Here is a 14,407-nt window from a genome sequence, read left to right as displayed (position 1 = left end):
GGCAGCATGGCAGAGCTGTGACAGAGACCGTATGCAGTACACTCATCTTCACACTGATGTGCAACACACGACAAGGCTCAGTGATGCAGTTGTAATTCAATAGCATTTCAAGTGGCACACTTATTGCCATGCATCTTATTATCTTATTACTAATGCATACTAACCTTGTAAAAAACAAAAACAAAAAAAGTGATTTTTGAGTGCTGCGCTTGTAAGGCACAGTGGCCTATGGATTATTTTGTTATACAACCATATGGCAAAGTGTCATGTTTACTAGGCAACCACATGTTAGCTGTGCTAATACAACCTTGACATTGCCACACTAAGCACTTACCGCAATAGCTCTAACACACAGGAAAGCACCTCGGGACAATTAAAAAACTTAGCATGGAATGTCTCGTTGGAGTAGAATTTATTCACACACAAACAGGGTGCAACCAAAGGTACTTGCCAACTGGCTCATTTGTTAGACAAGCAAAGAAAGCTATTTATTGATGGAGAGTTCAAGTTAGTTGTATGTCCAGAGAAAATAAATTTGTTTAATCCTACTAGTTTTGGGGTTTTGTTTTGTGTTTTTTAGCAAGGGCAGTTACTTGAAGACACCTAAACAGTCAACTAAATAACAAGGCAACTGACTTCAAGTAGTGTTCCTTGGCTTTTGATGAGTCAGTAAATGCAGATGTAAACAACAAAACAAACAGAGCCACTTTAAAGTGGAGCAGGAGCCCTGACTGGTTTGGCTCAGTGGATAGAGCGTCGGCCTGTGGACTGAAGAGTTCCAGCTTTGATTCCGGTCAAGGGCATGTACCTTGGTTGCGAGCACATCCCCAGTAGGGGGTGTGGAGGAAGCAGTTGATGTTTCTCTCTATCCCTCTCCCTTCCTCTCTGTAAAAAAATCAATAAAATATACTTTAAAAAGTAAAAAGTAAAGTGAAGCAGGAGCTGCCATGCCAGAGGAACTGCTTTGCAGTCCTTTTCCTTAAATCTTTGGAATGTTAAAACAGGGCAAAATAATCTTTGGACTAAGTAAGCTTGTGTCCCGAAAAGTGTTTGCAGAGGTAACAAGAAAGAGGTTAGTATGACTACTGGACTGATTATCATTGAACTGAAATTTGAAAACATTGCTTAGAAGTGATTATCACTAAGGTGTCTGCACCAATAGAAATGCCTTCCTTCTGTTGATATAGTTTCCCTTCCCTTTCTCAAAAATATCCATTTTTGCTGCTTTTGTCTTCTAATTAGAACATTATTTGGGCCCCTGCATGAATGATACCTGGATAGCTTTTCTTATTTATCTCAATATGTGTTGCTTCTCACTTTTTAAAAGGCCTTTTATTTTTAGTTTAACATTGTCAATACTGCCCTGTTATTTTACTAGAGAATATATGCTGAGTTTGAAGGGACTCATGAGTTAGCCTCTATGAACAGTCTTCATGCAACACTACAAGAACGTGTACTTTTAAAGAACTTAAAAAAACACCAATTCAGTGCAAACTGAAGTGGAATCTGCTACGATGGGAAGGTGGTAAAAAATGTCTGTGGAGCAGGAAAAGGTTTATTGGGCAGATTTACAAAACTTCTGAAAATGTAAGATGACTGACGTCATTATTTATATTTTATATCATTCAACAGCAGCTATTTTGTGGAAACACTTAAATCTGTCATGTTATTGAACTGGTAAATTTCATTTACTCTTGTAGGCTTACCCATCATCACTTCCACTAAACTTTATCAGAAATAGAAACTGTGCTGACTTGTCCAACTACACAGCAGCTTGATGGCAGCAAGACTAAAATTTTTCTGAATGAGGAATCACACTCACCTTTTATTAACAAAAAGCTGAATAGCTTTGGAAATTAGCTTCTGCTGCAGATTTGATGTTTCTTAGTAAATTCAACTTAAAATTGTAAAGCAAAACACTTACATGGAAAACTTATTCTGCACTGATCAATATGACGGCAGCTAATGCTTTTGTAAATCACAAGTAATATCAAGCTGCTTTATCTACTTCCTATGCTGGCAAGTTAAAATGAGCAGCAAGATCTCCATTTGACACACAAATCTGCAGTGGGTATATTTTCCTAACTCAACTACAATTTTAGCTGTACTTTTGGATTTCAATTCAAGTGCCAAAGAAATTTCCGTATTTCAAAGTCTAATCGTTCAACTGTGGAGCATGTAACTATCCTTCAATAGGAAGTGATTAATCTGCAATGGAATGATTTGCCAAAAGGCAAATACCTAATAGAATTCTATTAACTACCTCTCAAATTATGAATATACTCAATTAAAATCATACCTTAAGGATTGCTAACAGTATTTAGTAGTATCTATCTGTCTGAAGACATTTTCAAGGATGAAATATGTAAAATCACATCACAGACCAGCAAAACAGGCACATTTGCAATTTATTTTGAAACCCAATTAAAGTGAAATATTATCCCTTCAAAAAATAATTCAGTTCTTATCAGTAGACCTGCATTACAAAACAAACAAAAACTTGTATTCAAGGATTAATATATATTTTAAATTTTGTCAAATCAAAATTAATGGAAATTTGTTTTCTTTCTCATTACACAAGTATATAAAAACCTCAACTTCATCTTTGGCCCAGTCAAAACTTTACCCAATAAAGTTCACCATTTGGACTTATGCTCCTGACACTTCACAGGTAAGACCCTTTACATGGGCTGATCCCCCGCCTAATGTAGTCACCAATAATACCAAACACCTTGGTCATCCAGGAGGACCATGGGAGGGGCAAGAAAGTATAAATATACAGGGGTCTCTAGCCAGCTTCCCTTTTGTATGACACAAAATCAAAATACTGCCCCTTTGTGTGTAAAATTAGAGATTTCTGATTTGTGTGGACACCAAAGAAACGTCGTCACTACTATCTCTACTAGCCCCTGGGTGAGGTGCAGAAAATGTAACTAAGACCTGGTCCATAGAAAAAGAAATGGACAGTCAGTATGGAATGGAATTGCCATGGCCTAGAATAAAAAACATCCTTACATGATATTATTCTACAATATCATTAAATTTTTTCCAGATTTGTGTTACCCCAATTACTTATAATAGTACTTCGAACCCTTGAAGATCAATAAAAAATCATCTTGGAAGCAAAGGTAACACATCTTTTGATATTTTAAAATTACAACAGCATAATATACAATTATCCCAAGCAAACTTACAAATTAACTCTTCGAATGTCTGGCAGCAATTTAAAAAGGACATGAAAGGATTTAATCCCTTCCATTGTGTAGAGGGCCTCTTGGGAAGGCACCTGAGCATTCTATATTGGCCCCTCTTGCTCTTTTGACCAAGAGGTACCCTCTTCTCACAATCCAATTTCCCACAGCTGCTGCCTGAGCTTTCTGTTCATGTCGAGGTTGAAGCCTCATGATGACTGGTACCATGGATCTGTCTCTCATCCAGTGGGACGAGCTGGGCCCTCCCTGGAGAAGAAACACGGGTTTCCCAAGATATGTGATCAGTGCTGGGGCCCTGCCAGCAGGCGAGGGGATCCTAAGGCAGGAGCTGGACGTGAAGGCCACAGGGGCATAAGATACCAAGGAGACAGAACTGAACCTCACATCACCCTGCTTGGCCCCAGAGGATGGCTGGTTAGCCAGTGACGGATAAGATTCCTCAGGGAAGGAACAACCTAAGACAGGCACAGTCACGGAGGGGCCATCAGGAGAGAACTTGGGGGTCAACTGAGGTGGGGCAATGACCCTTACCCCCTCAATTTTGCAGGGGCCTGAACCCTCACCCCTGTTGACGGAGTCTCCTGCCCCCATGGCTGCTTAACTTCCCATACCCAGCTCAATTGGGACCTGGGTAAAAGACAGAGACTTGGCTGACAGCAGCTGCCCTCGAAGTACAAGACTTGTTTGAGTTGTCTTGTAAACATGGTGTGGGGAAGTGGGTTTTTGATATCTAAATCCAGCCTACCACCAGGAATGCTCACGGCCTACTCAAGAAGGCAAATAATCCTTTCCTCTAATATTTACACAGTAAAATAAGATTGTTTTAGAGTAATAAATTTGACAGTAAAATAGTAGACAAGTTTTTAGGCTAATTTAAATTGGCTAATTGAAATAAGTGAATATTCTAGAAAAACTAATTGCACTGGACAAAAAGCTGTTCCTAAAGTGTTAACTAAAAATTTTATTGGTAGTTCATCTCAGGATAAAATCTCACAACAGGAAATGAACCTAAAGCAGTCATATTATAGTGCAAAAATTTAAATTTAAAAGCTATCAAGACTACATTATAAACATTTCAAAAGCCACCTAATATTTAAATCAAAAAAGGGGGAAAGTAGAAGGATATCATGTAAGGAAAAATATCCTATAAGTAAATTACATCTAGAAAATTTGTACTTTAGAAAATTAATTGTAATGCTAACAGCAAGACACCCATGAAAAATACACATGGTGTCAAAACAAGCCAGAGGAAAATCATTTGGGCAAAAAATGAAAAAGGATCCCAAGTCAAATTTATAGAAAATATTGCTTTATTAACTTTTGGTTGAGAATATGTTTGTATATTTTCAGAAAACAACTCTGAGATCATGTAGATTCTGGCAACAGAGAGGAATTTATAGGACTACTCCAACCATGGAGACAGAAGAGAAGCAGTCCAGAGATGGAAGATGCTGACATCTTGCCATAATATAATAGCAGTCAGCAGCTGTGTATCACTGCAGGTTGCCCAGGACCAAACCAGAGAGGGTTGGACCTGCATTACCACCATTTGTCCACCATCCAGAACTGAAATATCATTGCTGACATGTACACATAAGGAACTGTTTGACAATAAAATTGGATCTCGAAAGAACTGTTGCCCAGAAAGAAACTCACTACAGACTGATTCATATGCCTTTCAGCATAACGATTATTGCTTGTCTCATTTTTTATTCTTATAAGTATATTTCCAGTAGGACATGATCTCACTCATCTAGGGGAAATGATGAACAACATAGACTGATGAACAAGAACAGACCCAGATAAGGAGCCATGGGTCAGACTGTTGGACCTCAGAGGGAGGGTGGGGATAAAAGGGAGAGATCAACCACAGGACTTACGTGCATACATATGAGCCTAATCAGTGGTCAAGGACAATGGGTGGTGGTGGGGGGAATCAGTAGGTGGGGATTGGAATGGGGGGTTGAGGACAAATATGTGATACCTTAATCAATTTTTTTTAAAAAAGGAAAAAAGTTAAAGCATGAAAAGGTCTATACAAAATCTTCACAGAGAATAAACACATTAAAGGTCTTAAAGAAAATAAAAAATAAAAAAAGCTCGCCAACTCCAAATCTACAGCACTGTGGTAGTGTTTTTCTAGTCAAGTAAAATCACAGTATGATAAACATCCCTATAAATACTCTTTCTGACAAAACCATTTTCATATCCCAGAATATTACCTGGTAATTTTTCTGTATGTAGTCCTTTCTTTGGTGATGATCCATGTAATCTTAGAAGTACATTTCCTAAGAAAATAGTAGAGCTGGACAGAGAAAAAACTAGTTATCCTGAACATCAGCAAAGCTTAATATTTCAATTTATTTCTACTCTAGAAAAGTTAGCTTTTAACTCTACTAATCCATTTCTACCATAAAATCCTTAAACACTAAATAAGATTAAAAAAATACATCAAATAAGGTACTTATGACCTCCATTTTTACCTGACTCCAAAATACTTTTCAAATGTACTGACTATAAGTGATTTCTAATAATATATTCAGATTAATAAAAGCCTCAATAATAAGAATGTTTGCTAACTTAAAACAATTAGGTTGCCTCTATGCTATACTTTGTTTTCTTCATAACAGATACCTATTGATTTTGTCTGTGCAATACCTACTCACTCACTTTCTGATAATACTACTTTCATTTCCTTTTGGGTAACACTCCTTCTATAGCATTTCTCAGTCCAATGTGTCTTCTGAAAGGGGGAGAATAGTTTTCCTTTGGCAATAGTAATTGGCTCAGGGATGAGTACTTCATAACTGTAATTTTGCTACTGTTATGAATCATAATGTAAAGATCTGTGTTTTCCAATGGTCTTAGGTGAACCTGCTAGCAGTTTTCAACCTGTGGGTCACTGCTATAGAGCTTAAGACCACTGAAAAACAGATATATACATTACAATTAATAACAGTAGCAAAATTAGTTATGAAGCAGCAACAAAAATAATTTTATGGTTGGGGGTCACCACATGAGGAACTGTATTAAAGGGTCACAGCATTAGAAAAGTTGAGAACCACTGAACTATGCAATCATTCAGACTTAACCCCCACCTTAAATCAGATTCTCCTAGACAGGGCCTTTTAACCATCGCCCTTCATGTCCAGATCTTCTCACTGTTCCTAAAGCTAGTGCTCAGCATGTGTTACTTTGCCTTATCTTGACTGGTAGCATCTTCCAGTAAACAGAGCACCATTAACATCACTTTGTGAAACCCCTTAAAGCTCACAGAACAACGATAAGCTGTGAGATATATGCCCCCCACCCAGGATGGCAAAGTTTTTCACCTAAAGTTGGAGTAATAGTTTCATTTATGTGAACATAATAGAACTTCATTCTTAAACAGGAATAAAATGATTCCATTTCTTTCCCTTGGTTTACTAGTGGCATTCACTTTAATTAATTGCTCCATTAAGTAGTTCATAGAAGTGTAAAAAAAATTGTTTCAACTTTCATTAAAGAAAACTTAGATACTTCCTGGTATGTGCTCTTTACAGGGGTTTCAAACAAAGCAAAACAAAACCAAAAGCATATTCCTATAGCTCTTGTTTCTCCCATATGCTAAACTCAGTGAACTGAATTTTAAAAATTCCTATTTCAAATTAAGTGAGTGGCATCATCTTACCCATGATGAGAGGAAAGGGTTAAGAGCAAGTTTAAAAAAACTACCTTTATTTTTTATTTCATTTTCAGTTACATACTTTTAAACAGGGATGTGTTTCATTATTCAGACATTCAGGCAAGGTTGACTCATTAGTGTTGACAGAAAAGAAGCATAAAAATGCAAAACGTTGTTGGCTTAACCTGAACATACCTGCATTACCTATTACTGACCAGTCTGTGCTGCCAACTTGGCATTAAAATGGAGCAATTAAAAATATTGCTAGAAAGCAAATGTATACACACTGGTCTTTGCAGCAAATAAGGGTATTTATACTTTAAAATATTTTAAGTCCATAATTGGATTAATATACACACCTTCTTATGTATAAGGAGTTCAGATCATATAAACACTATACAGTCCAAAAACCCTACTGAGAATAAAACTAAATAGGCTTATGATAAGAAATACAGATATCGCATGTATTTACAAGTATCAGAGACACACATATTTGGTCAAATACTGTAAAGAAAGAAGTGGTTTCACATTATAATGGCCAAAACATCCATCTACTTAGCTCAAAGCAAACAAAAATAACAACTCGGTATGTGACTCCTGCAGTTTAAAGACACCATGATGGTATACAGATAGATAGGATGGAAACTGATGACCAAATTATACAGCAAATGTTTCCTAAGCTGAGTCTAGGTCTTTAAAATCAAGAACTTAAAAAGATCTTCATAGGATTCAGAGCAACAATGATAAACAACGTCCAGATTTGCGGTGTTCGTATGGGTGCCTAATTCATCAAAAACAATGCATTGAACTTTTGGCTAACGAGAAAAATAAATTACAAAGTACAATTAAATCCCTGTAAATGCAATAATGAAGTCAAAAATGTAGATTTATTTACTTTAATTACACATTTTAAATGTTACCTTGAGACAATAAAAATAAATAAGCGTGCCTGGAGGCTCGCACTTAAAGACAAAGAAGGCCCCCCCCACCCCCCTGGAAGGAAGCAGGAAGTAACAATTTGATAAACAAAAAATGAATATGAGATCTGAACAACATAATTCTTCCTAGCCATCTTTTTGTTTTAAATCTCCTTGAAAATCTTGGCTGGAAGGATGTGACAAAAGAATACCTGCCTTTATAACTTAAAACAAAGCATACTTGAAAAAATTGAATGGGTTTCCTTTTTTTTACAGAACCATAACTTTGTTCATATGCAGGCACTTTAACAGACTATGGAGGCAAAGCACCTGGCCCATCCTGTCCAAACTAGTTTTCAATCATCAAAATGAAGCTAAAACGTCAGAAAACTCCAGAGAGCCAGCGAAGTGGAATACAAGACACTAATGTGCACAGAGGGCAATAAAGTGACCCAGTTTTTATTGCTGGGGATCTTTTTTTTTTTTTTAATCAAAAAGCAAATAATTAACAAACAGACACCATTGAGTGGCACATTCAAAGTTTTCTGCTTAAGGGAGAGTGTAATCATTCAGCAGTGGGTTTCACTGGGATCCCCTTGACTTCAACATTATACATTGCAATGAGATTCACATTTATTTCTTCTCCTTAGTGTATTTAAAAACAAAACAAAAAAAAAAACAACAAAAAAAACCTCCCACATAATCTCATTTCTCAAAGTATTCATCTCTTGCTGTCTAACACACATTATCTGGAAGCATAAAGTTACATTATACAAATGTTGTATTTTTTAAAATAAGTGCTTTCTGCCACTTCAGCAACATGTACTTCACATAGTGGTGCCACAAAAGCAAAGCTCAACTCAACCTTGGCCGGGTAGCTCGGCTGGTTAGAGCATTGTCACAATATGCCAAGGTTGCAGGTTCGACCCCCCGTCAGGGCACAAACAAGAATCAACCAATGAATGCATAAATAAGTGGAACAAGTCAATGTTTCTTTCTCCCTCCCTTCCTCCCTCTCTCTCTCTCAAAGCAATAAATAATTTTTAACAATAAAAAAAAAAAATAGAACTCGTATTTACCACATTATTTGTTATTCATTTTACCACTACCACCTGCCAAACCCATAGAGCTTTTTCCTCAGTACCTCTGGGCAGTGACTGTACCATGATTTCAGAGCGAATTTTAGTATGACTCACAAATAGCAGTACCATCAGTAATGCTGATATCAATGCAGATGTCACACCAACAATGAACTTCTCAAGAAATAACTTCTTTAATTATTTGGGCACTCTCCATTTCCTTTGTTGTGTTATCCATTGGGGAGAAAATTCCTGTTTGGTTATGCTCTTATAGGAGTTGTAAAAGACCAGATCAGGTATGTAACTGGTTGACATTTAAGATACTGTACTGCTTTCTGTGGCAGGAGGAGAGCTTCTGAAAATGTCCTCTAAGACTGTTTTTACCAATCCTATCTCATTGGTCCATTCCATTCACTGATGGGCAAAGCACTCATGTTTTGACAAAACTTTAAAGCTTCCATAAAAGTTAAATTAGAAAAAAAAAAAAAAAATGTGAATGAAAGACAACCACACAATGAAGTATGAAAGTATGACATTTTTGTTTCTAAGAGTGAGTCCTTGAAAACATATGTGGTCACTACACGAGATGATTTTCATCACAAGACAGAAGATGAACACGCAAGTAACTCCCCCTGATCTGCCCGTGTCCAGAGTCACTTGTGGCGCTGTATGGTTTTCCTTTTCCTTCGTTTGAAAAAACAGCAGCACCTGCAGATGGAAGGAAACACTTTTTAAATATAAAAGTACTAAAATGTCACAAAGTAAGGCTGACTCTAATCATATGAATTTAAATGGTCCTAAAAAGCTAGTGCAAAGTGAACAGGGAACATGCCAGTGAAGCACAGATATTAGTGAACTATGGCAGAATTATTGCTGCTGTTTTATCAGCGTGCCTTTTAGAAAGAGCAAGACAACCTAAGCAACAGCAAAAGGAGTCACTAAGCTGAAAGGCTTTGTACAAAGACCAATTGGGAGCAAAGGGGTTCTGAATCCTAACTGGCTCACTGTAGTAGTATTTCAGATACTCATTAATCTCTGGCTTTGGCATGCTTTTATACAACTCATCTTGTGGATTCTCTCCCTTTCTTCCTGGTATTTATACATGATTGTTGAAATCGTTGTTAGAAAAACAATAATGATATTAATATTGGGGATTTTGTTTTCACTAAGAATTCGTTTCAAGTGTAAAAAAGAAAAAGAAAAATCTAAAATACGCTCTTCAGCAAACATTTTCCATCACACCAACTGTAGGAGAGAAAACATACAAAGTAGAGTAAGAATGTCACTGGCACTTTTTAATTTTTTAAGGGTTAAAGAAGGTCAAGTGTATGTGTTATTTTAATTAAGGTAAGAATTATAGTCAACATTTAAAATATCACAATCAATGTGATTCAGTTTTGTATTTGAAAAATTATTCAGTTTTGTAGTATATAAAGGAAACATTGTACTGTTTTTTATTCCTAGGCAAAAAAATCTAGAGGTGATCCCTGAGAGAACTACCTTTTCTGAGGGTAAATTTTCCTAGTCATGAGATGAAACACATGCAACCCATGTCAGGAAATGGTCAGATTTCAATGGAAATTCATTCATTGTTTTATAAAGTCTGCTAATAATGTTCACTGTTTCTAAATACTGTCACTTAGCTACTGAAATTCCAAATTACATTCTTTTAAAAAAATTCCACTAAAAAGTGCCTTAAGCCTTTTGGAATAGGGAACTTGATGTAATACATGTTTTAACGAGTAAGTCCAAGTCATAGATTTTCATGCTTGTATTATCAATTCACCTTGCTTGCTTTATTTTTCCAGTACTATTAATCTCCTTTCAGTTCTGAGAATGGAGTTCTTCCTACCTCTTAAGTATCCTTTCTTCAACTGTGTGAGAATTATTGATCACAAACAAAAATTCCCAAATTTATTTCAGATTAAATAAGATTTTCAAATTAATTATAATTGTACAGAATTTTAAATTCAAAAGCAATATAAAGAAGACATCTATTTTTCGGAAAGAAATCCCACTAAATAGGGTATAGATTTACAAAAGTAAAGCTGGAATGCCATTAAACTTATAACCACCAGAGGTCAGCATTGCTTTATATGATATGAATACATTCCAAATAGAAACAAAACGGGGGGGAAAAAAATGCTATTTAACTGGTGGCTGATTTCTTAAAGATATTACCAAAACAACTTAATTTATAGCCTTTGTGATTAAAAAGTTAGGTATCATCTCAATTATCTCCTGTCCCTGAGCACTGAACCTAAAACACACTTTGTTTCCATACCATCACTCTATCACATGACTGTTTTATTTTCCTGTCAGTACTTAGTGCTAATAACCTAAATGTATCTCATGTCTATTATCTGCATCCACATTGATGTAAGCTTCATAAGATCTTGCTCATGCCAAAACCGGTTTGGCTCAGTGCATAAGATCTTGCTCACAGATACATCTCACAAATGGGCACAAAATTGTTACTCATTAAATATTACTGAATAAATAAAGGATATGCCTCATAAACATAATTCCTAGAATAAGAATCTGGTCAATTATACAGCATGTTCTGAAGCTACAGTTTTCACCCATGGGCTGCGTACCCCAGTGAGAACTCATACAATGCAGATTTTAGTGCCTGTGGATGTTTTTCTGGGAAAAGAATGGCTTGCACCATATTCTTAAAGGAGTCTGAATTTCAAGAAGCACTGCTCTCTAGGCAACTGCCCAGACCCCACTCCTGCTTCTCCATTTCCAATGAGGCCTTGGCCTGGGTTCTCAGGGCTGACCACTGGAGATACTGAGTGGACACCATGCCACCAGTTCACGAGTGCAGGCAGAGGAGTAAAAAGAGACAATGTTATTTTAACACGTGGTACAGTGGATAGGGGGGAAATAGCTATTGGTAATAAAAGCTGTAAATAATAGCAGATTCTAGGATTTAGCACATACATTAGTTCTCACAGATGATGTGAGCAAGTCATTTTTATCAATAAATTCAATTATCTGTTCTTAGAAATTTTACACCTTTAAAATGTTCAAGTATCTTTTCTGTCCTTGCTGCTCAATGACTACAATTTCTTATACATTAGTTCATACCTCACTTGGAGTCTCTTAGGATCTAGATTACAGACAACACCTAAGAGAAGCTGATTAAGCTAACCAGATATTTAAATCATGTTCTGTCAATGCTTCCCTTTTTCTTGGCTCTTTCTTGATTATTCCTTATGCAGTTTCCATAAGACAGTATACTCTCACAAGTCAGATTCAGACACGATAATTAGGTAGCCAATCTAAAAGCTTTGAAGTCACATCTTTACTCTTAAATCCTTTGGAGATAAATGTTAAGTCCTGCTCCTAATGGATTCAAAGGTTGCTGCTTTAAATACTGTTTGGGTAGGAAATAGGGACTATCATGACTCAAAGTCCTAAAATATGTAGAAAACATACTGGAAGGGCCAAGGCTCTGCTACTGACATTACACCACCATTTCTTATTTAGTCATTGCCTTTTCCTTCATCTAGAATTGGGCTTGTTTTCTTAGATTATGTCATATACTTCTTTCTTACAGATATACCCAGAAACTGAAGCATGTTTCTCTGTTTGGATGTCAAGTTCTTATCGGTCCCTCCTACAGTGATTCACTGGCTCATCCTTTGGCTGAGAGACTGTTGGCAACCTACCATACAGTTAGGACGCTGGAACCTAACTTCTGCTCACTGGGCAGAGCTGATGAGAATACAGAAAATACCTTTTATAGCATGATTCTTTGACAAAGGACATTTCCCCTAAAATATATATCTGATACATTTTAATATCTCTGGATCTCTTGATTTTCAAATTATAAACTGTTTAATCAAGAAGAGTTTAGATCAGAGAGCAAGACCACCCACAAACTATACTAACTAGAAACCTGCACACCTATCTTTATCTTTAATTTCTTCCTCTCCATCCACATGCAATTAGTCCCTCAAGTCTAAAATGATTTTCAAAAATGTCCCACTCTCTTATGCTGGCTTAGATTGGAACACTGTGTCCCCATCATTGCTAAGAGCCTTTGAACTGACTTCCCAGTCTAAGTCTCCCTCTCTCCATTATGTCATCGAAGGTGTATAGTTGTGAGTACGCAAGACAGAGTTCATTCTTGTATTATTATTTATTAATTACTATACTATTTTCCATACAAACATCTGTAAGCCTACTTTTGCCCACCATATATGGCACCCCTTCCTCTGAAATCTCAGCAATGTCTCTACAGAATCTAAGGCAGTAAGTCCGCACAACTCTTAAATTTGGTTCCAACCTATTTTCACTCTCCTCTCAGTCTCATCATTCATGAGGCTTCCTTTCCAGGCAGCCTACACTGTGCAAGAAAGGAAGGTTTTCTACAATCTGCTGAATCCCAGGAAGTGACATAAGCCTCAAAACTGTTGCCAAAAATTATTTCCTAAGGTTCAATCTGATTATACCATTTCTTAGCTTAAAAGGCACAGCTTTCATTGCTGTGCTGAGAAAGATAATGTTCAATTTTTATTTATTTATTTTTTACCTGGCCACTAAGTCCCTTTCAGACTGGACACTTAGCTTGTCCATTCCAGTTCCCATTAAAGCACTCACACATTATATAGCCTCATGGGTTATTCCTTGCTCAACCTCTTCTCTCTGACTACCACCCATCAACTTTGCCAAACCATACTTTAAAAAAAAATTAAAAAATAAATAAATAAATAAAAATAAATATATATATATATATATATACACACACATATATACATATACATATATATATATATATATATATATTATTTTTTTACTTTTTTACAGGGAGGAAGGGAAAGGGAAAGAGAGTTACAAACATTGATGAGACAGAAGCATTGATCAGCTGCCTCCTGCACACTCCCTTACTGGGGATGTGCCTGCAACCAAGGTACATGCCCTTGTCCGCAATCAAGCCTGGGACTCTTCAGTCCCCTGGCCAACGCTCTATCCAGTTAGCCAGATCGGCTAGGGCCATACTTATCTTTGAGAACCAGTACAAGTATATCTTTACCGTTGAAGACTTTTCCATCTTCCCAGCTAGAAGTGAATACCCCAGTCTCTGAACTTCAACAACACTATATCCTACATAGTGCTAATTCTGCAACCCCTGTACTAGACCAATGATTCTCAATGATGGCTGTTCCTTAGAATTAGTTTAGAAGTTTTTTAAAAATACTAGTAACTAGACCCCACCACAGAGCAATTAAATCAGAAATGCTGATAATGTAGCCTAAGTACTATCTGATTGTTAAAACTCCTAGAAGACTGTGAGATGAAGCCAGAGTACAGAACCACCATGTAAAAGTAATTGGGATAGTTCTATCTTCTCTAGTGGAGGCCTTGATTTCTCCTCATAATCATATTACCAAACATACAATAACTGCTCAATAAATATTAGAAAGGGGAAAGAAAGAGGAACAAAGAAAAAGATTATTTCATACTGCTTAAAAATTTGACAACTAAACTAAAGGAAGCCTTGTTTTAATTTCTGGAAGGAATGAT

At 36.5% G+C, this 14,407-nt stretch overlaps 1 protein-coding gene across 16 annotated transcripts in view; it reads right to left on the bottom strand.

The window, feature by feature from the left end:
* Positions 1 to 6,909: 6,909 nt before the first annotated feature.
* The window catches only part of CSNK1G3 (casein kinase 1 gamma 3), a 106,115-nt gene continuing 98,617 nt past the window's right edge, over positions 6,910 to 14,407 (bottom strand). For 9 of the 16 annotated variants that reach the window (XM_036409368.2, XM_036409372.2, XM_036409371.2 and 6 more), the window contains one exon: positions 6,910 to 9,580. In XM_036409368.2, the coding sequence (XP_036265261.1) occupies positions 9,526 to 9,580 (55 nt within the window). In that variant the 3' untranslated portion in view covers positions 6,910 to 9,525. The remainder of the gene's footprint in view (positions 9,581 to 14,407) is intronic. The other 7 variants (XM_036409373.2, XM_045571887.1, XM_036409375.2 and 4 more) reach the window with 2 other exon arrangements.

This window comes from Pipistrellus kuhlii, unplaced genomic scaffold (genome assembly GCF_014108245.1).
Source record: "Pipistrellus kuhlii isolate mPipKuh1 unplaced genomic scaffold, mPipKuh1.p scaffold_m20_p_4, whole genome shotgun sequence".
Lineage (NCBI taxonomy): Eukaryota > Metazoa > Chordata > Mammalia > Chiroptera > Vespertilionidae > Pipistrellus > Pipistrellus kuhlii.
The sequence above is the reverse complement of the archived record's forward strand: the minus strand, read 5'-3'. Positions and strand labels throughout refer to the sequence as shown.